We start from the raw sequence: 21,937 nt of genomic DNA, 5'->3' as shown, positions 1-21,937 counted from the left end.
CCGCTCCGCCGGGCATCTCCATCCCAAGGCCCGCACGGCCCAGCGGCAGGCCCTGGCCGGCCTTCCGGAACGCCCGACCGGCTGCCGGCACGCTCCAGCCAATCCCGAGCGGCCGTGGGCAGGCAACCAATCAGCGGCCCGCACTCCAGGCACGACGAGTCGAACTCCGACGCAGGCATCGCTCGGGAGGTTTCCCCCCCCCCCACCACCAGCTCTGCAGGCCGGGGCCAGGCGTGGGTCCCGTCCTTTCCCCCACCCGGACTCTGCGCGTGCGCCCGCCCGGCAGCCGGCGGCCGCGGTGTCCGCTGCAGCCTGCCGCCAGGGTGTCGCGCCGATGCACGGGCCGCAGCGCGGGCCACGATGACAGATTACGGCGAGGAGCAACGCAACGAGTTGGAGGCCCTGGAGTCCATCTATCCCGACTCCTTCACAGGTGACTTTGGGCCGCCGCCCGCGCTGGGGCGGAGGCCGGGGCCGCGCGGCCCTCCCTGCCGCCCCTCTGCCCAGGCTCCCCAGCCCGTTCCCAGCACCCTGCCGGCTCCCTTCTCCCCTGTCCTGAGGTCTGAAGGTCCGGGTGGCCCGGCGGAGGCCCTGGAGTCGATCCCGAGCGCTTTGGTTTCACGTAACCGCAGCCACCCGAGATTCACTGAAGCACGAGGAAAGAAACTCTCGGAGTGCGATGAGTTTCGCCTGCGCCGCCGAGTGTCTTTTTTTTTTTTTTTTTTTCCCCTCTCTCTCCTCGTTTTACCCTCTTATGAAGTAGCAGCTGTTTTTCCTGCAGTGGTGGTTGACATGCTGAGTTTTGAGAGCAGAGCACTCGGGCTTGTCTATTTTATTTAAGTATAAGAATGATCGGGCATTCTGCAGAATGCCTGCTGTACGATGTGGCTGCCGTGGATCTTAGGTGTTAAGATTGCACGGTGTCTGAGACTCCGCCGAGGTTCTGGAGGCTCAGGAAGGCAAGTGGCTTGTGCTCTGGGTCCTCCTGCCAGAGGTCCCCAGTTCTTCTCTGTTCTTTCACCCTGCAGACTTAGGTTTGGGATCCAGCTCCAGCTAAGGTGAAGGAAGAGCAGATTTGGGCTAAGGGAAAACGTGTGAGAAATTAATTCATTAGGAGAATTCTTCTGCGTGAGCCTATGTTTTCGTGGATAACCTGTCTATGGTTTTTCAAGATTGGAGAGCCGTCAAGGTGAAGCCAGTTTGAATGCGTAGTGTAGGCTCCAGGTTGGTGGGATTTACATTCCACAGCCCTTCCCAGTGTTGTAAGTGATTGTCTGGATTAAGAGCCTAAGGGGTATTGCTTTAACTCCTGAACTCCAAACCCACCTTCTCATTGTTTAGTTTTTTTCTTGGCTTCACCTTTTGATCAACCGCTTGCAATGGTAGCAAATTTTGTTCTGCTTTGCCAACAGGCAGATGTCTCTCAACTACCCCTGTGTAGCTCCTGTGGTGTTCATGTTCTCTCACCAGCAATACAGCTGTGCTGAGCATGTTAAGGGGATGAGTGAAGAGGGGTTTGAGAGTGTCGTTACCTGGGTGAGTGTGTATGGAGTCCGGCTCCCTTCTCTATCCTTGCTTATATGTCGATGTCAAACTAAAATAGGGTCAGTTGTCAGATAGTCTTAATCATGATGTTTAGACCTTTCTAGTACTTTCGAAATATAACAGGCACGAACCTTTTGTAGGCAGAAGCAAAAATGCATGCGGTGTACAACATTCTTAATTTGTCTTTGATGTAAAGGTACCCTTTGCTAAATACTGTGCATATGCGTCTTACAAGGTGATATACTGTAAGTCCTACAGCAGTATTGTGTCAAATTTTACTAGATCCCAATAACTGTAGTATTTGAAATTCTTGTCAGATGCGTAAGTGCCTGAGGAGCCTGAGCCAGGGTAATAGATAACAATTTGTGACTATTTTGATGCATTCAACGCTTCCATAGTTACCAATTGAGCCTGCTTGTAATTCCTGTTAGCATCCATACACATTTTGCAATAAATAAAACATCTTGATTTATACCTGTTAGGGATTTTTGCATTGCTTTTGATCATTTTCTTATGAAACCTTTTAGGGAAATGGTAGGACTTTGAAATAAAATATTTCTGTGCTTGATCTTGGAAATTGTGAGGATTTCTAAGGTCTGTTTTGTGGCTTGTTGGATTTATGTTTCCATACTTACATTTAGGTTTAAGAAAGTTACCCTGTGTCGGTTTGTCAAGAACACTAGTTTGCAGATTTCTCACTTCATTTTGAATCACATTTAGTACTAGATTTGGCAAATGCTCCATCTGGTGAAGGAATTGGATCTCACCCTGCCTCACCCTATCCTCTCTGTAATGGATATTTGTGAACTAGGAGAGAAGCATTTGTTAGGAACACCTGACCTTGTGTGTTACCAGAAAGGCAACTTCTGGCCCATGGACCTCGCTGAAACTTAGAGTCTGCTGCTGTTACATTTGCGATGACCCTTTGGTCCAGTGTTGCGTTTGTTGTGAACCATCACCACACTACAGTTTCTTCCTTTTGCCTGTTCTGTAGCTTGGCTGCACTTTGACCCACCCTCCTAACAAGTAGCTTTGCAAAGTATAAATAGACTCTTGATACTATTCTCCATCAGTGGTGCCTCACTTGACAAGGATCTGCTCAGCTGGTAGAAGTTAGTTATTTCCATTTCTGTATTAGAATATATGATAGTGGGGGAGGTTTTTGGAAGTCAGTGGTTGACCTTCAGTTAACCAAAACCAAGTTCCCTTAATTCTGTTGGCTTTACCAAGAGCGGACGTAATCCTGTATTTCTTCTGTCACTCTCATTTGATAGAAGTCATTAGCACTCAGTAGTTACGGCGGTATCATAAAGGAAGAGCAGAGTGTGTTGTGGAAGACTTTTTGAGAAATACTTTCTCAAAGGTTAGGTACCCCCTATCAAGCAAAGAACCTATTTTAATAGGAGCTTTCTGGGTTTTGTATGTGTGTGTGTGTGTGTGTGTGTGTGTGTGTGTGTGTGTGTGTGTGTGTGTGTGTGTGTGAGAGAGAGAGAGAGAGAGAGAGAGAGAGAGAGAGAGAGAGAGAGAGAGAGAGAGAGAGGAACCAACATTGTTTGTATATAGCCTGTTGGCATAGCTTTTAGACATTATCTCCATTATATTTTAAACAAAATCCTCAATTCCATCTATTTCATGTTCTCTGTATCACCTAGCATCTCCTCTGATTGTTCATTAATTCCTTCCACTATGCCCAGAAACCCACTACTTTTCTCAAAAGTATTTTGATCTTGGGCTGGAGAGATGCTCAGGGGTTAAGAACACCTCTGCAGTGTCTAGGAACCCATATCAGATGCTCCACACCTGCCTGTAACTCCAGCTCTTGGGATCCAACATCCCTTCTTGTCTCTGCAGGTTTCTTCACACCTGGGACACACGCACACTCTGCACACTACACACCACACACGTGCGTACACCACACACACATAAGCACACACACACACACACACACACACACACACACACACACACACACACATACACAACAATAAACTTCAAAAGTATTGTGATCTTTTCACAGCGGTAGAAGTCTGGCACCCGCGGCTTATCCTAACCCACAGCTGTGCATTGGAGCAAGCAGTGCATTAAAATGGGATTGCTCCATCAGCACCCATGGCTTATCCTGACCCACAGCCGTGCATTGGAGCAAGCAGTGCATTAGAATTGGATTGCTCCATCAGCAGAACTCAGGAACCCACCAGGTGTGCTACATGCATATAATCCAAGCACTTGGAAGCCTGAGTCAGGAGGATTGGACATTCCAGGCCTGCCTGGGTTTCATGGTGAAATCTCATGTTGAACAAAACAGAATTTAGGGATTGTTAATTTTTGCAAATACCATTGAGTAATTTTCCCATTCCCACATTGGCACTATCTCCTGATTCCCCTCATTTTATTTTATTTATTTTTATTATTTATTTATTTTAGATTCAGCTGTGACAGACAACCTAAATAAAATTAGGTTTTAGAAGTAAAAGTTTGTTTTTATTGTATGTAAAAGTCTCATGGCAGCACCCATTCAGGAAAGTTCCTTCAGGAAGGGGCGTCTGGACTTTTTATCCTTAAGGTGTGGTCTCACAGTCTTGGTCAAGTTGGTAGCAGCAGCAGCAGCAGCATAGATAAAGGATTGAGGGTGGGTTAGGGTGGGAAGCTAGCTGTTTTTTAAGGAAATTTCCTGGTAGCTGTCAGAAGGCATATCTGTCTTCATTTTTGTAGCAGGAACTTACCTCATCATATAGAATTTTCTGGCATTTCTCTTTCTTAGCCTTTATTTTCCTTTCCCCCCCTCTTTAAAGTGGCAGCTCGGTGTGGTGTCCTTTGCAAGCCTGGATTTCTTCAAGTGTTTGATGGGAAGTAATGTAAATGTAAATACTTCATAACAGTTCAGTGAGCTTAAGATATTCTTTATTAGAAACAGACAGTGTGAGTTGCTGCTCCTTCTGGTAACGGGGCCTCATCCTTCTCTGTGTGCATTAGCTAATGATTTTCTGCTGCATGTGGACATCAGCACACCTTAGAAATGCCAGGTAGATTCCCGCCTCTGTGACCTTTGTGGTCCCGTGTTTTTTGTTCCCAGCCCTTACAGGGCTCTTGTGGTTTCTCGTGGATTGGTAGTTTTTCTTCTTTCGCTCCGCCTTTCCTCCCTAGTCTTGTCGGAGGTTAGCTGTTCGGTGTCATTGTTGCTGGCCTCTCTGTGTCCCTTTGGCATCTTCATTTACTAAGTATTTGTTAGTTACACATTAAAGAACCCAGTCTTCTAGGGAAGTAGGGAAGGAGAGTTTTGGAAGACAGAGGTGATGAGCTAAGTGGAACTAGGGAAACAGTCTTTCCCAGGGACGTCATGTGCAGAAGCAGGACTCTGGCCACCACCAGCTCCCAAATCATGACACGGAGACTTATGGAGACTTATGATTACTTATGAACGCTTGGCCTTAGTTTATGCTTGTCCCACTAGCGCTTACAGTTTGATTTAACCTGTTTCTCTGCATCTCCATTTTGCCTCGGGGCTCTTTACCTTTCATTCTGTCTGTCCTGCTCATGTCTGGCTGCTGGCCCCAGGAGTCCCCCTCTTTCTACTCTTTCTCCCTTGTTCTCTCCTTCTTGTTCTCCCTCCCTCCCTCCCTCCCTCCCTCCCTCCCTCCCTCCCTCCCTCCCTCCCTCCCTCCCTCCCTCTCTCTCTCTCTCTCTCTCTCTCTCTCTCTCTCTCTCTCTCTCTCTCCTCTCGAGGCTAGATTCCTCCTCCGCGACTTCTCTCTGCCTGCCAGCCCCCTCATCCCTCTACTGCCTAACTATTGGCCATTCAGCTTTTTATTAGACCAATCGGGTGCCTTCGGCAGGCAAAGCAGCACATCTTAAACAAATGCAGCATAAACATATGTAATACATCTTTGCCTAGTTAAACATTCTGCAGCAGACACACTGTGCTGAATACAAGTGATGGCATTGCTAGAGCCTGAAGTCAGAAGTGGGAAATGAGGAAAGGAGAGAGCACTAACAGGGGAGCAGGAACCAGATGACTGACGGCCCTGTCGGGGTTCCATCTGATCTGTCAGTCGGTCCTCCGTGCACAAACTGTACAGTGCATACTATAGAGACTGGTGTTTTCACCAGGACTAGGGTTTCTAGTGTGTGGACTGTGTAGCCCCATCTCTCCTAACTCTCTGAGGACAGATAGAGAGCTGCTCTTAGTTTTTGTTGTTTGCCACCCTCCCTACCTTTGTCAGGTCCTCACATAGCTCAGGCTAGCCCCCAGTGCCCTCTGTGGCTGAGGACATCCTTGCATTCCTGACTGTCCTCCCTCCACCTCCTAAACACTGGGATTGCAGGCAGGTGCCACCAGACTGTCCTGAAAACTGCTTTTAAAAGCAGGTAGTGTGATAAAACCTCCATGCTAGGAAGTGGAGCAGAGATGGGGTGGGGTGGGGTGGGAGAACGGGGCTATCCTCCACCCTGAGACGCCTGTCCTGTGATTTGAGTAATGCTGCTTCTTTATGGTTTGTTACTCTCTGCTGTGGCTGCCGCTTTTACTCTCTGGCAGTTTTTTTTTTCCCTCTCACTTTTTTCTCTAAATTGTTGGCCTTTGTCTTTTATCATGTGTCTCTAATGCTCTCATTATCTAATTCTAAGGATCTCCTTGGTCTGATAGCTTCAGCTATTACCGGAAGATCCAGATTGAACTGAACCCTTATTGGTTCTCCTGTTGGCTTGTTTTTGATTGCCCACTCCTCCCTGCAGGTCTCCCTCTATTCAAACATAGCACGTCCGATTCCTTCTGCACTCCTGTTTGGTTTAGTGGCACCATATCCGCAGCTGCCCGCTCCAGCTGTCAGCTCAATTTCCTGCTGTTCCCATGGCTCCCATCCTAGTTCAGGACCTCATTAGCCTTGCCTGATTGCTTGTATAAGCTGCCTGGTTCCGTCTGCCTCCTATCCTGTGTACTCTCTAGATGCACTGTCCTGTGCAGAGACACGGTTCCAGCTGCTGAAGCTGTTCCTGTCGAGGCTTGCACTGTGAACTGTCCTTGCACTGCTCCACTTACGTCTGTCCATCCCACGGTTGACAACAGTTCACCTTCCCAGCCATTGTGATCCACCACCCTCACACACATCCCCCTCCTTCCCCTTTACTTCCTAATGTGCCATTCATGGCTTTCAGCCTCATTCAAATAACAGTCCTGAAATTCATCAGCTGGAAATGTTCTTTTCCTTTTAAAACGAAGCCCTGTGTGGTTTATTTAGTACTACCACTTACAACTGCAGAGCTACATGGAGGTAATTTATGTGAGAGCTCTGCTGTTCAGTGTCCTCATCTGTGGCCTTGAGGTGACGGTGGATGTAACTGTTTCTGAGACGCATGTCGTATATTTGAAAATGATTAACATAAGAACTTACGTATCATGGTTTAGTTGGCATCTTTTTTAGTGGTATATAAGGTAAATTATTTTTAATTTAGTATCTTAAATTAGGTGGACTGTATTAAGAGTATAAACCCATGATCTTGGCATTGGATTTAAAGGATTTTTGTTAAACTGCATGGCACAGCACAAGTATACTGTGGTGCTCAGTCATCAGGCTGTGTTTGTTAGGCTAATAGCCTCCTGGAGTCCTTGTTGGTTGGTTTGTCATTTATTTCTGTGTCACAGTATTTACATTTCGTGATATTAACGTTAATGCTAAGAAAGAATAATGAAACATACATAATGTATTGTAATAAACATTTAAAATTGGTAATAACCTATTTGGGAGCTTTTAAGAAGCTTTCAATGCCTTTTCAGCAAGGGGTGTATTGTCTGAGACTGTGATAGACAGTTTGAGTCCAGGGAGAGTACTTCATCTTTTGGGCATCATTGTGGTTTTTTTGTTTTTGTTTTTTGTTTGTTTGTTTTTTCGAGACAGGGTTTCTCTGTGTAGCTTTGCGCCTTTCCTGGAACTCACTCTGTAGACCAGGCTGTCCTCAAACTCATAGAGATCCGCCTGGCTCTGCCTCCCGAGTGCTGAGATTGAAGGCGTGCACCACCACCGCCCAGCTCATCATTGTGTTTTAAACCCGAGTCACAATGAGGCTCTCCATCTTAAAAACATTACTGATAACACATGTCTGTGGTGGCTTCAGAACGTGCCTGGGCAGTTTGAAGCCATGCAGTCTCCACAGCGGCTTCTTGAGTGATCTGTGCTCTTCCAGAGCTCTCACACAGCTGCTGCCAACCTAGAGGCCATGCTTCCCAGGGGCGGAGCAAAGCTTAGACGTTGTCACCACACCACCCCTGCAGTTAGAGGCTTCCTGGTTACTTCTCACTTGGTTTAGTGTTTCCTTTGTTACCTTTTCTATTTCGTCATTAAGTCAGTATTTGCTCCCTTTCCAGACCCCGCTGGGCACTGATTTGGGGTTCCTCAAGGATTTTATTATACTCTTGTGTGAGAGTAGATGATCGACAGATGTTATTAGACATGTTCTAAAGTGATCTCTGAAGCTTCCTTGCCTATGTAAATGTTGACTTACATGTCTGATTTCATAAGTTTTAAGTAATTTGATGTTTAGCTTCTTACCTAACTTCTTTTCTAATTGTATGAAAGATGGTAAAGACCCAGACTTTTGGAAAGATTAGATTTGACTTCACTTAAACATATAGACAATAACAATATAATAAGCCATCATAACATGGATATATCAGTGGGTAGTGGCTGGCAAAAAACATGCCAAAGGTTTTGTTTACCATTCTGTTTGGGATGTTTTTGGAATGCATTTCATGTACTGGTAGATTTTGGAATAAAATATAAATGATCTAATAATTGATTATAGAGTTGTTTAACTAAAGGTACTTCTTTGCAGATTAAGATTACTCTCGGGGCTGGAGAGATGGCTCAGAGGTTAAGTACACTGACTGTTCGTCCAAAGGTCCTGAGTTCAATTCCCAGCAACCACATGGTGGCTCACAACCATCTATAATTTGATCTGGTGCCATCTTCTGGCATGTAGGCATAACACTATTATAGATGAACAGTCTTATTAAATAAGAAACACAGAGCCAATTGCAGAGTTGAGAGCCCAAGAGGTCAGAGCAATAGCTAAGAGCTAAAAACCGTTTCTTACCCTTCACTGCTGCTGCTGTCCTTCCCCTCAGCAAAGAGACCTACTTCCTGTGTGTCCGTCTTTTTATTGACTTTTTGTTTTGCCTTCTCATTGGTTGTAAACCCAAACTCCTCGTCACTGCCTGTCTATACAGACCTCTAGGTCTTCTGTGGTTGGTATTGAGATTGAAGGCGTGTGTCTCCATGCTGTGAACACACAGAGATCTGCATAGCTCTGCCTCTCAAGTGCTGGGATTAAAGGCGTGCGCCACCACCGCCCGGCTTCTGCTATGGCTTGCTATTAGCTCTGACCCCCAGGCAACTTTATTTATTAACATACAAGTAAAATCACATTTCAGTACAAATAAAATATCACCATATTTCCCTTTTTCTATTTTAATAAAAAGGAAAAAGTTATAACTAATGTAAGAAAAACTATATACAAAAGTACAATAACTATATGCCATATATACAAACAATAAATACCTAAACAATGTCTAGTCCATTCGCATTTGACAAATTCAGAGAAAATAATTCATTATCTATCCTATTTTGGTAATTCCAAAATATATCTGATTCACTTTCTGTCCTTGGCCAATCAGTGTCTTATTTATCAATCAATCATCCACAGCACACTATATACATAATAAATAAATAAATTTTTTTTTTAAAAAAAAAGATTACTCTCGATTGAAATGATGGCTTTCTCATTTCAGTGTTCTGTTAGTCTGTATTGGTTGAAATGAAAACACAGGTGAGGTATGAATTTCTAGTGCTGAGCAGCAGTAAACCTCTGGGAGTGTCTGCTGTAGGAAGCATCCTAATAACTGCTGTGTATATTTTCTTGCAGTATTATCAGAAAATCCACCCAGCTTCACCATTACTGTGACGTCAGAGGCTGGAGAAAATGACGAAAGTAAGCACGATGAAATTCCTCTGCTTTTTCTGGGCTCCTTCTGCAGCCATTGTGCAGGGCGTCGCAGGGGTGGAGGTGCTGAGGCGCCACTACTGCTGTGTTTGAAGCCCGTGTTTACTGTGGAGGTGTGACTCCTGGGGACAGAGGCAGTCCAGGCTGTGTAGTCTGGCCCGTATGCTTGGTGTTTAAAAATGAAGAATTTAGGTTGATAGTACAGCAGATGAAGAGAAGGTGGAGATTTTTGTTCAGAGCATTTGTCAAGTGACTACGACCTTTCAAATGCTGCTCTTTTCTTTGGAAGAGTAGATTATTTATTGAGCATTTGCTGTTATAAACAGGCGGGATGTGCACCTATCTGCTTATCCTTGTCTCCCTCCCCCCTAAATAAAACAGCTTTAAAACTAGTAAGCTAATAAGTTAAATTTAGTGAGAATATGAAGGTTATCTATTTTTGGTCTAAGTCAGTTAATAATTTTGAAAGTTACATATAAGTTGACAGTCTCCAGAATGTTTTTCTCAGGTGGTAACAAGTTCTGTCAGGAAGAATCAGTCAGTTTTAGTGGTATCACTTGAAAACTGTTATGTTATGGAAAATGAGTTTCACATTGAGATATTTTGCAATCTCAATGAAAAGTTACTCTTTCTGTACTTTTATAGGTAAGTTGCTACAATGTTAGTATATTAAAGTTCCAAATAAATATTGCTCTCACCCTGTCCCCGCAACTCTTCAGCATCAGTTGGCAATGTGAAACCAGTATGTTATGTATGTATGCAGAATGGCATGGCAGCGCTCACTGAGACAGAATTTAATTTTCTTATTAACCTTTCTGGAGATCATTCCCATATTCTGAACAGTACCTTCGTTGGGAGCTAATAACACTCCTGTAATAGTAGTTGTGAGCAGTTCATCCTTAATTTGAGAAATGCTTTTTAACTGTGTTTAAAACAGTACCTAGGTCATGCTGTTTTTGTTCCTATACTTCATTTTACTTTATTGTTTTTAATTTTTTTTCCAAGACAGGGTTTCTTTATGTAACAACCCTGGCTGTCCTGGAACTCACTCTGTAGACCAGGCTGGCCTCGAACTCACAGAGATCTGCTGCCTCTGCCTCCTGAGTTCTGGGCCTATACTTCATCTTAATGAACCGATTAGTAAAAGAGTAGACAGGAAATTGATGCATAGTTTCTAGACATGGAGTTATAAATGATTACTTAAAAAACTAGTCACTAGTACTTAAGGCAAATTAAAACGAAGATATTTCATCTTATCCAGTAGGTTTTCAGTGTTGGCAAGTAGAGAAATATGCTGTTTTGAGTTTAGATTAGTACAGGATAGCTGTTAGGTCATGGAGCAGGGGATGTAAAAATTTACCCTTGTTAGATTGTGGAGCAAGGGATGTAGAAACTTACATGTGTCATCATGGAGCAGCGACTGAAGAATTAACCTTGTTAGATCATGGAACAAGGGATATAAGAAAATAACCCTCTGTGCACTTCTACTTACAGGATATTATTGTAAGGAAAGTAAATGATACATGGGATGTTATAATAATCATAATAATCATACTGGTTCTGTCTTAGCCAGTAAATGGTGACATACTTAAGGAAGTTTGCTTATTTTTAATATTGAGGGAATTGGAATGATGTACCTGTTAGGTTTGAGATTGTAGATATGTCTTTTCTATAATGGATACCTGGTATTGCTTATAGTAGAAGCAGTAAGTTTTGGTTTGTTTTTTTTTTTTAAGCTTACGCTTTTTAGTAGGTATAGTAATACACGCTTATAGTCCCATCATTTAGGAGACTGAGGCATGGCAATTTTCAATTCAAGGTCAGCCTGAGCTAGGCAGTGAAACTATAACACACACAGTAGCAACAAGAATACCTACTTAAAAACAAACAACAAATTTAACTACTTAAAATAGTTAAGTGCGTTTTAATGTATCTGCAAGATAAAATTCATTGCAGTTGTTTACACTGTGTCTTTAAAAATATTCTCGGGTTAATGAACATGAAAACAATAAATTCTAGAACTCCAGTGAGTAGAGGTAAAAATACTAATATGCCGACTGTGGTGAATTTTATGTGTTAAATTTACTTTTTGTGATTTTAATCTCTTGGCAGTTATTGGTTTTTATTTGTTGTTATTGGCTGAGGACTGTAGCACAGTGTTAAAAATTTACCTAGTGCACACGAAACTTTGCATCTAGGTCTCATGGGATCTCCCTGTATAACCCAGGGTAGCCTTGCACACTCAGCCCCTCTGCCTGTGCCTGCCTCTCAAGTGCTTTTTTATTTTACAGTACTCCAATTGAATGAAGGCCTTGAACACACAGGCAGCACTCTGCCACTGAGCTGCCTGTGTTCCCAGCTTTGGATCATTATAGTGCTTTAAAAAATTATCTAATTTGATTAATATTAAAAAAAATTCCCAGCGGCTGTTCTGGAATTCATGATCCGCATAGGTCAGCCCCTTGAGTGCTCAGCTTATAAAGTTGTACCACCACAAGAGGCCCATACAAATACTTATTGAAATTTAACATGAAAATTAAAACAGTATCAGTCCTGTAGGCTTTGGCCTTCTAGTTGAGAGCAACATGGACTTGAATTATTTCATCTTAATTAGTGCGTTATGGGGCTGGCTGATCAGTGGGAAAAGGTACTTGCTGCCAAGTCTCACAACCTGAGTTTGATTCTCAGAACCTACATGGTGAGGAAGTCAACGTCTGTGAGTTCTCTGATCTCCACATGTGCTTTGTGGCACACCCCCTCTTACAGAGCAAAGAAATATATTTGTTAATTGCTAGGCTTTAATAATAAAAAGGTGAATAACAGGAATGATGAACTCTAAATTAAAGATCATAGGTTGAATTACACAGGGTTATCATTTTTGACTGCCTTCATACTGTTCATGGACCAGAGCACCTAGGCTTTAATAATAAAAAGGTGAATAACAGGAATGATAAACTCTAAATAAAAGATCATAGGTTGAATTACAGAGGGTTATCATTTTTGACTGCCTTCATACTGTTCATGGACCAGAGCGCCCATGTGCTGGGCCGCAGCGTTTATCTTGCCCTAGTGTGCTCATGAGAATTGCACTTTAAATGGCATAAAGTTAAGACTGTTAGTGTAGATGAGTCTAGCTGAAATATTCCTAGCTAACCTCTCAACCTGCCCAGTGTAAAAATGTGTCACCTAGCCACCCAGTTATCAATATTCTGCTATCACTGCGCGTATTTGAATATGAATCAGTCTACTGCTAAGTCCTCCGCAGTCAGGAACTTCGTCTAGTAAAGTCTGAGTCTGAGACTAGTTCTAGGGCAGCCTGGTCTACAGAGCTAGTTCCAGGACAGCCAAGGCTGCACAAAGAAACCCTGTCTCAAAAAACAAACAAAACAAAATGCTAATATTATTTTCACTTAAGTGTTGTTTGCCAGGATTTTTTACAAAATGATATTGTCTGTCCTCTGAAATACAGTATAGTTAAATGCTGCTAGGTGGTAAATATGTTTCGTAGGCAGGAAGGGATTTCTGCCTTTCCTTTGATCTGTTTCACTCATCTCTTTGAGGTTGTTGTTTAAATTAGTAATTCTATGGTACTGCTTTTTACTGATTTTATAAATTATTGACTCAGTAGAAACACTAATTTTTTTTTTTATATTTTTAATGTATTTCCATTAAACTTTTATCTTGTGCCTTAGCTGTCCAGACTACTCTCAAGTTTACATATAGTGAAAAATACCCTGATGAAGCTCCCCTTTATGAAATATTCTCCCAGGAAAATCTAGAAGATAATGATGTCTCAGACATTTTAAAATTACTGGCATTGCAGGTAAGGAAATAATTTTGCTTTATAGTAGCATATTTTATTGGCCTTAGTATTAAATGTTGGTTAGAAAATTTTTTTTTTTTTTTTTTTTTGGTTTTTTCGAGACAGGGTTTCTCTGTGTAGCTTTGCGCCTTTCCTGGAACTCGATTTGGAGACCAGGCTGGCCTCGAACTCACAGAGATCCGCCTGGCTCAGCCTCCCGAGTGCTGGGATTAAAGGCGTGCGCCACCACCGCGCGGCTAGAAAATGTTTTTAAATGTATGTAAATAGTACATTGACCAGTCAGAATTCATGATACACAACCACAAAGCATCTTTAAGAAAGACAAGATTTTTATTCTTGGAGCATTTCATGCATGTATATAATGCTACCCCAGACCCTCTCTTAACAAAACCCCTTCCACCTTCACATCCTGGTCTTCCTTTTTTGTTGTTTTAAAGATTTATTTTTAATTGTGTATATGTATGTGTGTCCCTGTGCGTGGGGTGCAGGTGCCCGCAGAGGTGTTGGGTTCCCCTGGAGCTGGAGTTACAGGCAGTTGTGACTGTCTGATGCAGGGGCGTGGAACTGCACTCTGGTCTTCTGAAAGAGCAGTTTGCTTTTAACCTCACTGAACCATCTCTCTAGCCCTTCCTTTAAAGAGCTCACGAAGACCAGTTAGCGTTATCTAGTCACCTGGCTAGGGGCTGTTCACGGGAGCATGGGCAAGCCACCATTGGCCATACCCCGAAGGAAAAGGACTCCTTCCCGTAGAAGTTATCAGCTGCCCATAGCTCCTCAGCTGAGGGTAGGGCCTTGTGTCCTCTACCTTCAATGTTGGAATTTTGACAGGTTTGATCTAGTACAGATTTTGTGTATGTCTCTACAGCTGTCGTGAGTTCATGAGCTCAATGGCATGTCATTCAGAAGACACAGAACACCTCCCTATCCTCTGGCTCCTACTCTTTCCACACCTTTTTCCATGATGGTCCCTGAACTTTGATAGAGTGGGCTGATATACATGTGCCATTTAGAGATGAGGAGTCAGCAGTCACTTATTTTCAGCACTTTGGGCAGTTATGATTCTCTCTAAGATTGGGAACAGCATTGATCTATAAGTACAAACATAAATACTTAGAAGACTGTTTAACTTTAGCTGAGTAGGCTCTCCATTAGGATCTGTGACCTCCCCAGTCATGGGCTTTAGACCAGGTTTATAGTACTACACTGTATGTATGTATTTGCACTGTGTGTATACCTGTGCCTATGAAAACCAGCAGTGGGCACTGGACCCCCTGGAGCTGGAGTTACAGAGAAATATTTAAATTAGATGATATCATAGATCAAATGGACTTAAAGGATATCTATATAACATTCTATCCAAAACTGAAGAATATGCATTTTCTTAGCATCCCATGGAACTTTCTCTAAAACAGATCATACATTAGCACACAGATGAAGTCTCAGAATATACCGGAAAACTGAAATAATTCCAGCAAGAGAAACTCTAGAGCACACACAAATGCATAGAGATTAAACAATACACTATTGAGTGATTAATAGGCCCTTGAAGAAGTCAAGAGGGAAATAAAAACATTCCTAGAAACAAATGAAAATGAAAACACAACATACCAGACCCTATAGAATGTGAGAACAGTCCTAAGAAGGAAGTTTATAGCTTTATCTACATTAAGAAATAAGCAAGATCTCAAATAACTTAAAGATACCTCAAAGCTATAGAAACCGAAGAACCCAAACCCCAAATCGGTAGACTGAAAGAAATCATTACATGTAGGGCCACAATAAATGAAGTGAAAACAAACAAACAACAACAAAATGCAGAGAATCAACAAAACAAGAATTGGATCTTTGAAAAGATAAACAAGATAGACACTTAGCCAAACTAATCAACAGAAAGAGAAGGGGGCTGGTGAGGTGGGTCAGCAGTTAAGAGTACTTGCTGCTCTTGCAGAGAACGTGGGTTTGGTTCTTAGCACCCACACGGCAGCTCAAAACTCTTTTTGGCTATTGAAGTCATCTACTCTGTGGTGCTGGGATTAGTCTATGTTGTTACATCTAGTAGTATTTGCTTTTATAAAATTGCTTGTACCCATCCGTGTTCTGGACATACATGCTTAGAATCATAATGTCCTCTTGAAATCCTCTTAATCATTAAGAAATGACCCCTTTTTATCTTTCCCACTAGTTTTGGTTTGAAGTCTATATTGTCAGATTTTATAACAACAATACCTCCTTGTTTCCTGTGACTATGTCTTAGTCATTAAAGACAAGGGCACATGTAGCCCAGGGTGGCCTTGAACTCCCTATGTATGTAGCAGGAGTCTTAAAAGTTCTTATTAATAAAATCAAACCTGAGCCAGGTAATGGGGTGAACCGGAAGATCAGAGAACCAGAACAAGCCACAGCTACCTCACCTCGCCGGATCCTCAGCTGGTCTTGTTTCCTCAGACTGGAGGCCTCTGAGTCCGCATCCAGAATGGGTCTCAGCTGAACTGCTGCTGGAAGCCTGAATGCTTAACCAGGCCAAATGCTTAACCAGCCAAATGCTTCTAGTTTCTGGTCCTCACGCCTTATATATCTTTCTGCTTTCTACCACCACTCCCTGGGATTCAAGGCTCACTTTCTGGGATTAAAGGCGTGTGTCACCATGCTTGGCCGTTTCCAATGTGGCCTTGAACTCACAAATCCAGAGGGATTTCTACCTCTGGAGTGCTAGGATTAAAGGTGTGAGTGCCACCATTTTCTAGCCTTTGTATCTAGTGGCTGTTCTGTCTCTGACCCCAGATAAGTTTATTAGGGTGCACAATATTTTGGGGAACACAATACCACCACATATGTAGCCAAGAATTTCTGATCCTTTGTTTCCGTCTCACAAGTGCTGGGATTTACAGGCTACAACTTCTGGCTCTATACTCAAATTTCAAATGTTCGCTTATCCAACTATATAGTATAACTGAATGAGGAATCATGTTCTAAACATGGGGTTTAGTTATTATACTAAACTTTGGTTCTTTGGGCAGCTTTTGTTTCCTGAGGAGTATGTTTCTCGACACCGCTCTTTGTTTCATACAGGCTGAGGAAAATCTTGGCATGGTGATGATCTTCACTCTTGTGACAGCCGTTCAGGAAAAGTTAAATGAGATTGTCGATCAGATAAAAACCAGAAGAGAGGAAGAAAAGAAACAGAAAGAAAAGGAAGCAGAAGAAGCAGAGAAGGTATACTTGAAAATCTTTTCATTTTCTTCACATCTCTTTGTTGACTTGTTTGATATTTCTTTTCTTTTTTCTGATAATTTTAGCAACCTGCTTTTGGAAATCACAATAGTGAAACTAATAAGTAAATTTTACTACGAGTGAAATTTTGGTTGGTGACATATTGTGAGTAACAAGTGACAGACTGGTAAAGCTCACTCATGTGAGACCAAGAATTGTAAATCATTTGAGCCGCTGGTGTGTAGTATTGAACTGTCAAGCCCTAGCACAGTGAGCTGCTAATTATACAGAGACCAACGCCAAGCTCTGAGTAAAGTAAAAAAGTGATGGCAGTGTTGTGAGTTGATGTGTATCCAAAACATAATACAACCAAAAACTTTCTTAATAATAAATAACTATGACGAGTACAGGAAGTACATTGCATAGTATCTTTATTTTTTAATTTTTAGAAGAAGAATATTTTTAAAATTTGACTTCTGCAGAGTAAGCTGCTGAAACTAAAGAGAACTAGTTAAATTAAATGAGTAATGTTCTTCACCTTCGTGGTTGTGTATATCTAAAAGACAAAACCACTTGGCTTTATTTGTTAAATTACTGCCTCATTGACAGGATGCCTGTATCTTTATTTTTATTTTATTTCTTTTCTAAGAAACTGTTCCATGGCACTCCTGTTACGATTGAGAATTTCTTGAGTTGGAAGGCCAAGTTTGATGCAGAACTCCTGGAAATTAAAAAGAAACGGATGAAAGAAGAAGAACAAGCCGGGAAAAATAAACTAAGTGGTATGGCTGCCTCTGGCGTAGTTACTCCTTCACCCTGCACCCTCTGCCATTCCCTGACAGCAAAGGTGGTCAGGACAGATTGCCATAGCAAGCATGCATCTCTTCACACACAAGTCATAGTTACTGTGTGTGCTGTCTCTTTGTTTTCTGTTGGTGAATCTGGATTTGTTTTCTGGATCCTAGAATAAGAATATTGAGGATCAAAAGACTTCAGAGTGCGAGAATCAAACCCATAGTTTTCCAGGCCCGAGGAACCTAGGTTTTTCATTTTTTCTGTTTTAGTGTGAATACAGGTCTTAACTTCTAAGCTACTGCAAAATTCATAAAATTATTGAAATTCCCGGAAATACAGATGTTCAGATTTGTTTTATTGAGCTCTTACCCTTTGAAGTGATTGCAGGGGATGAAGGGATGCTGTGCCATTTGAATTAAGCATATTTATTTCTTTTAGGGAAACAGTTATTTGAAACAGATCATAATCTTGACACATCTGATATCCAGTTCCTGGAGGACGGTAAGATACTGTTAGACTTCCTTGTGGGTGTAACGTGTCGTCTTTTAATCTATGGAGAGGAAATTTATCCTGTCAAACCTGTTAAAAATGGCATTTTGAAGATAAGTTCTAATAGATAATCAATTTTTATACTCTATCTAAATGTTTAAATTGTATAGCAATGTGTGTTTTTAAGTTTTCTGATGACTTCAGAGTTCTCAGGGTGGCAGTTTTAATACACGAGCCTTTGTCAGCTGGAAAACTGGGACAGCATAGCTCAGGTGACATTTTCCTCACAAGTCTGTATCAGACGTTGGAGAACTGAATCCACGATCTGCTCTGGGTTTAGAGGAGCCTCGGGTGTGGAACTCCCAGCATCCTCTGCTGGGCAGCCGGCCCTTCTTCCGGTGTGTGCAGTTGTAGGGGCATCTTGTCCTGTGCTCCTCCCTTACCTCCTCTGTTCTTTCTGCATTTCCAGCTGCCCATCCATCCACAGATGCTTGTAGGACTGTCCTTCCTTCCTTCCTTCCTTCCTTCCTTCCTTCCTTCCTTCCACGGTGCCCAGCAGAGGGTAGCACGGACCACTGCCTGCCTCGCACAGCTGTTGGCCTCTTTGTGCTTTCAGACTGGCCGCCATGCTTAGTCACACCTGGTCACAGTCGCACTTTCTTAGGGTTGTAGGTCTCTTTAACCTTCTCTCACGTCTGCCCTGTCATTTGGAGTTGTCTTGGTTTGGCTTCTCAGACATGCCCTGGGTTATCTGCTGGAGAAGGGTAGGCACTGTTAATGGGGCTCACTGCTAAACCATTCTTCTAGACCTCACAGGGGCTTACTGGCACTCACCCTGTTCCTTTCTTTGTGGTGTTAAGAACTGAACCCCAGGCCGTATGCATGCAAGTAAATGCTGTCCTTGAGCTACACTGGCAGCCCTCGATATTTTTTCCCCCTCAAATGTATATTATTACCTTCTCTAGCAGATAGGTCAAGGTTTCTATTTTTATGGTCTTGAAAACAAAACCCAAAGCTGGGCATGGTAGCTTACCACCTGTAATCTGTGTACTTGGAGACTGAACCAAATTGCCCAAGTTTGAGGCCATACTATTCTGCACTGTGAGTTACAGGCCTGTCTAGGCTACAGGGTGAGACTCTCTCAGACAAGCCAAAACAATAAAAGGCAGAAATTCAGTAGGGTGTTCTCTCTGGTTTTGCTGAGGAATTCCAGCTCCCCAAAGCCTCATCTCATTCTCTTGTGCTTTAGGAACTTTAATATCATTACCCCTCCTTCCCTTCCTCCTTCCCTCCCTCCCTCCTCTCCCCTCCTTCTCTCCCTCCCTCTCTCCTCTCTCCCTCTCTCCCTCCCTCCCTTTCATAGTGTCCCACTGTATAGCAGTGACTGGCTTGGAACTTGCTCTGTAGATGAGCCTTGAACTTGGAGAGATCCTCCTGCCTCTGCACCTCAAGTGCTGGAATTAGCAGTGTGCTCCAACGTGCTTGGCTTCACTTGTTCTTGACTCCTTTCTTCTTCTCTTAGGTCAGGGTAGCTCTTTATCTCTGGATTTCCCAAAGAGACCTGCCAAGTCTACTGTGGAAATGTCTCCCAGCAATCTCTTCCTCTTATTTGAAGGTTCTATTGTTTCTGCCTGAACTTTTATTGTAGCCTCCTAAATCATTTCTCTGAACCTCTCTCCTTTTTTAAAAAGATATGTTTATTTTGTGTGTATGAGTGTTTGACAGCGTGTATGTGTGTGCACTGCATGTGTGCTTAGTTGCCATGGAGGCCAGAAGAGGCCACCACATCTGCTGGAACTGGAGTTACAGATGGCTGTAAGCTACAATGTGGGTGCTGAGGATTGAATCTGGGTCCTCTGGAAGAGCAGCCAGTGCCCTTACCATCTCTCCAGCCTCTGAATCTCTTTCTCTTTCTCAGGACCTTCAGTAGTCTCTAGTTACTGCTCTGTTTCTGAGAAGGTGAAACTCCTATTTAATCGTAAAACTTTAAAGTTCTTCGCTAGGGGAAAAAAGACTCGACAGTGTCTCTCAGCCTGGCCTTGCCTGTGTTACCTCCAGGTATTTTCTCTCAAGAATCTTGTCTTCTTGTTAGAAGTATGAAGATCTTACTTTTTCTTCTGTCTTTTCTAGACGTCTAGAATCGCTTCATTCTTGGTGGAGTTAGGTGTTCCCTGAAGGCATTTGAGAAGCTCTCGCCCCTCCTTAGTCAGTTATTCTTCGACCTGGACTTGGAGCATTACAGTTTTAGTTCTGAACTGCTCATGGCTCTCTCTAGTCTTATGGATTGAATGTCAGTAAGCTAGACTCCGAGAGGGAAGGAAGATAACGTTTGTGCAGATTGGGGAGTGCTGTGGATCCTACTGTATCTCCCTCAGGCCGTCTCAGGGTGGTGATGCAGAGGCAGAGCCTGGCCAGTGCCTCTCATAGGGTTCCACATTAGAGCCTTTGCCCTCTGTTGTATGTAAAGGGAACTAGGCAAGCATACAACTATCCGACAGAAAGTTAAGAATTGCAGCAGAGCTTGTTGATATGTGTATCTGCCACTACTAGATGAGATAGATGATCTGGGGGGCTGGGCTCGGTGATGGTCCACTGTGTAGAAGACAGTGAGTCTTGTTTTCTACTCTAACATGCTACATTGAAGTGTTCTGTGAGCCTTCTTTTTAAAACAGCAAGACTTTACACGATGAACATGAAGACTGCAGTTGCTCTTGTGTTGTCAGAGTCTCTGCTGATGAACTTAGGAAAGATTTGCACCAGGAGCCTGGGAGAACCACTCACCCCCTACACCGTGGTTGTGTGTTCTGGAGTGTAAGGCGAGACTGTCTTGCTTTTCACAGCCGGGAACAACGTGGAGGTGGATGAGTCCTTGTTCCAGGAAATGGATGACTTGGAACTGGAGGATGCTGAGGACGATCCCGACTACAATCCTGTGGCCCCAGGGAGCGACTCCTCAGACTAACAGACTGTCCCTGACTCCAGAGAGGCATGACTGCCACAGCATCTGTGGCTATGCTGAGAGGGTTTGGATCTTCCTTTCATTTTTTTCTAAGAAAAAACCATATTTTTCAGGAGAATATTCTTCTGATAGCTTTCAACATTGAACTTAATAAACTGCCCATAAAATTTCAAATATAAAATGTTTACTTCCTCTTATTGATGAACAGTTTAGATATTTAAAATCATTTAGTGATGGAGAGAGCCCTCCCTCGTAACACATAGGCTGCTGCTGTACATGTGTGGGTTTACAAATGAAGAATTGGAGTAACTCAGGGTTTTTATGTTGGAGTCCGTGGTTAGTTTGGGTTCCAAGTGTCTTACAAGAAGATTCCAGTGAATACAACAGTAACAATAATAAAGCACAATAATTTTGAGTCTTAACAAAATTAGGAGCTCAAATATCATGGAGGGAGGAATAAATAGACTTTATTATAATGGTGGCAGTATTTGAGTCAGAATTGGAGGGCTTTGAGGCATGCACCCCTGGGCACTTCTCCGCTTAGATCCACAAACTGGGTCCCAATCTGATCTAAAAATAGTTGTCTTGTTACAGCAGTTCTATGGGTATTCTAACATACATTCCCGATTGAGCACTGCGGTGTTGGTGTGTCCTACCAGGATTAGTGTGTTCCCTGCCAGTTAACTAGTCCAGAGGGTCTATTGGGACTTCGTTACTGGTGAGAAATACATCCAGATACATGTGTATGGGATGTCGTCTTCATTTAAATTGAGGTCGTTTGGGGGGCATCAGGTAGGAGAGCCAGGCTTCCAGGAAGCTGTCCGTTCACTACCGTTTTAGAAGGTTGACTTGACTAGTGGAAATCACTTGTGCTAGTCCAAGTAGCAAAAATATGTCTGTTGTGGACCCACAAACGGAGTATTGATCTCACAGATAGTTTAGGAGTGAGACTTAGGAGTAAAATCAAACTGTTTATAATAAAACTATCATGGAATTTAATACTTTTTGAGAATATTTTGGTTGGCCTTGCTCCCAGCTGGCAGCAATAACTCAGCATTTCTATGCAGAGAGAGCCAAAAGTTTGTGTTATGTGAGTAAGAACCTGGAAGAAGCTGTTCAGTTAA

At 42.8% G+C, this 21,937-nt stretch overlaps 1 protein-coding gene and 1 pseudogene across 2 annotated transcripts; both read left to right on the top strand.

The window, feature by feature from the left end:
* The first annotated feature begins 200 nt into the window (after positions 1–200).
* On the top strand, positions 201–21,812 carry Rwdd1 (RWD domain containing 1). 2 transcript variants are annotated; one of them, XM_052751353.1, is made up of 7 exons: positions 201–433; positions 9,460–9,525; positions 13,230–13,360; positions 16,430–16,573; positions 17,220–17,352; positions 17,804–17,866; positions 20,695–21,812. In XM_052751353.1, exons 1-7 carry the CDS (start codon positions 361–363, stop codon positions 20,814–20,816), a joined length of 732 nt encoding a protein of 243 aa, XP_052607313.1. In that variant the 5' UTR covers positions 201–360; the 3' UTR covers positions 20,817–21,812. The 2 variants fall into 2 exon arrangements, with proteins under 2 accessions (XP_052607313.1, XP_052607314.1); XM_052751354.1 differs by lacking the exon at positions 201–433 and adding an exon at positions 1,417–1,536.
* The window catches only part of LOC128118608 (amine sulfotransferase-like), a 57,616-nt pseudogene continuing 56,514 nt past the window's right edge, over positions 20,836–21,937 (top strand).

This window comes from Peromyscus californicus, unplaced genomic scaffold (genome assembly GCF_007827085.1).
Source record: "Peromyscus californicus insignis strain IS unplaced genomic scaffold, ASM782708v3 Scaffold_22__1_contigs__length_63687245, whole genome shotgun sequence".
Taxonomy (NCBI): domain Eukaryota; kingdom Metazoa; phylum Chordata; class Mammalia; order Rodentia; family Cricetidae; genus Peromyscus; species Peromyscus californicus.
This window is presented reverse-complemented; position numbering and strand designations above follow the sequence as displayed.

What these genes read in the sequence shown, in the direction of transcription:
- Rwdd1 (XM_052751353.1), top strand. Translation starts at nt 361, where the DNA reads ATGACAGATTACGGCGAGGAGCAACGCAACGAGTTGGAGGCCCTGGAG. An exon ending in CTATCCCGACTCCTTCACAG is followed by an intron (nt 434 to 9,459) that starts GTGACTTTGGGC and finishes ATTTTCTTGCAG; the next exon opens with TATTATCAGAAAATCCACCC. An exon ending in AAGCAGAAGAAGCAGAGAAG is followed by an intron (nt 16,574 to 17,219) that starts GTATACTTGAAA and finishes TTCTTTTCTAAG; the next exon opens with AAACTGTTCCATGGCACTCC.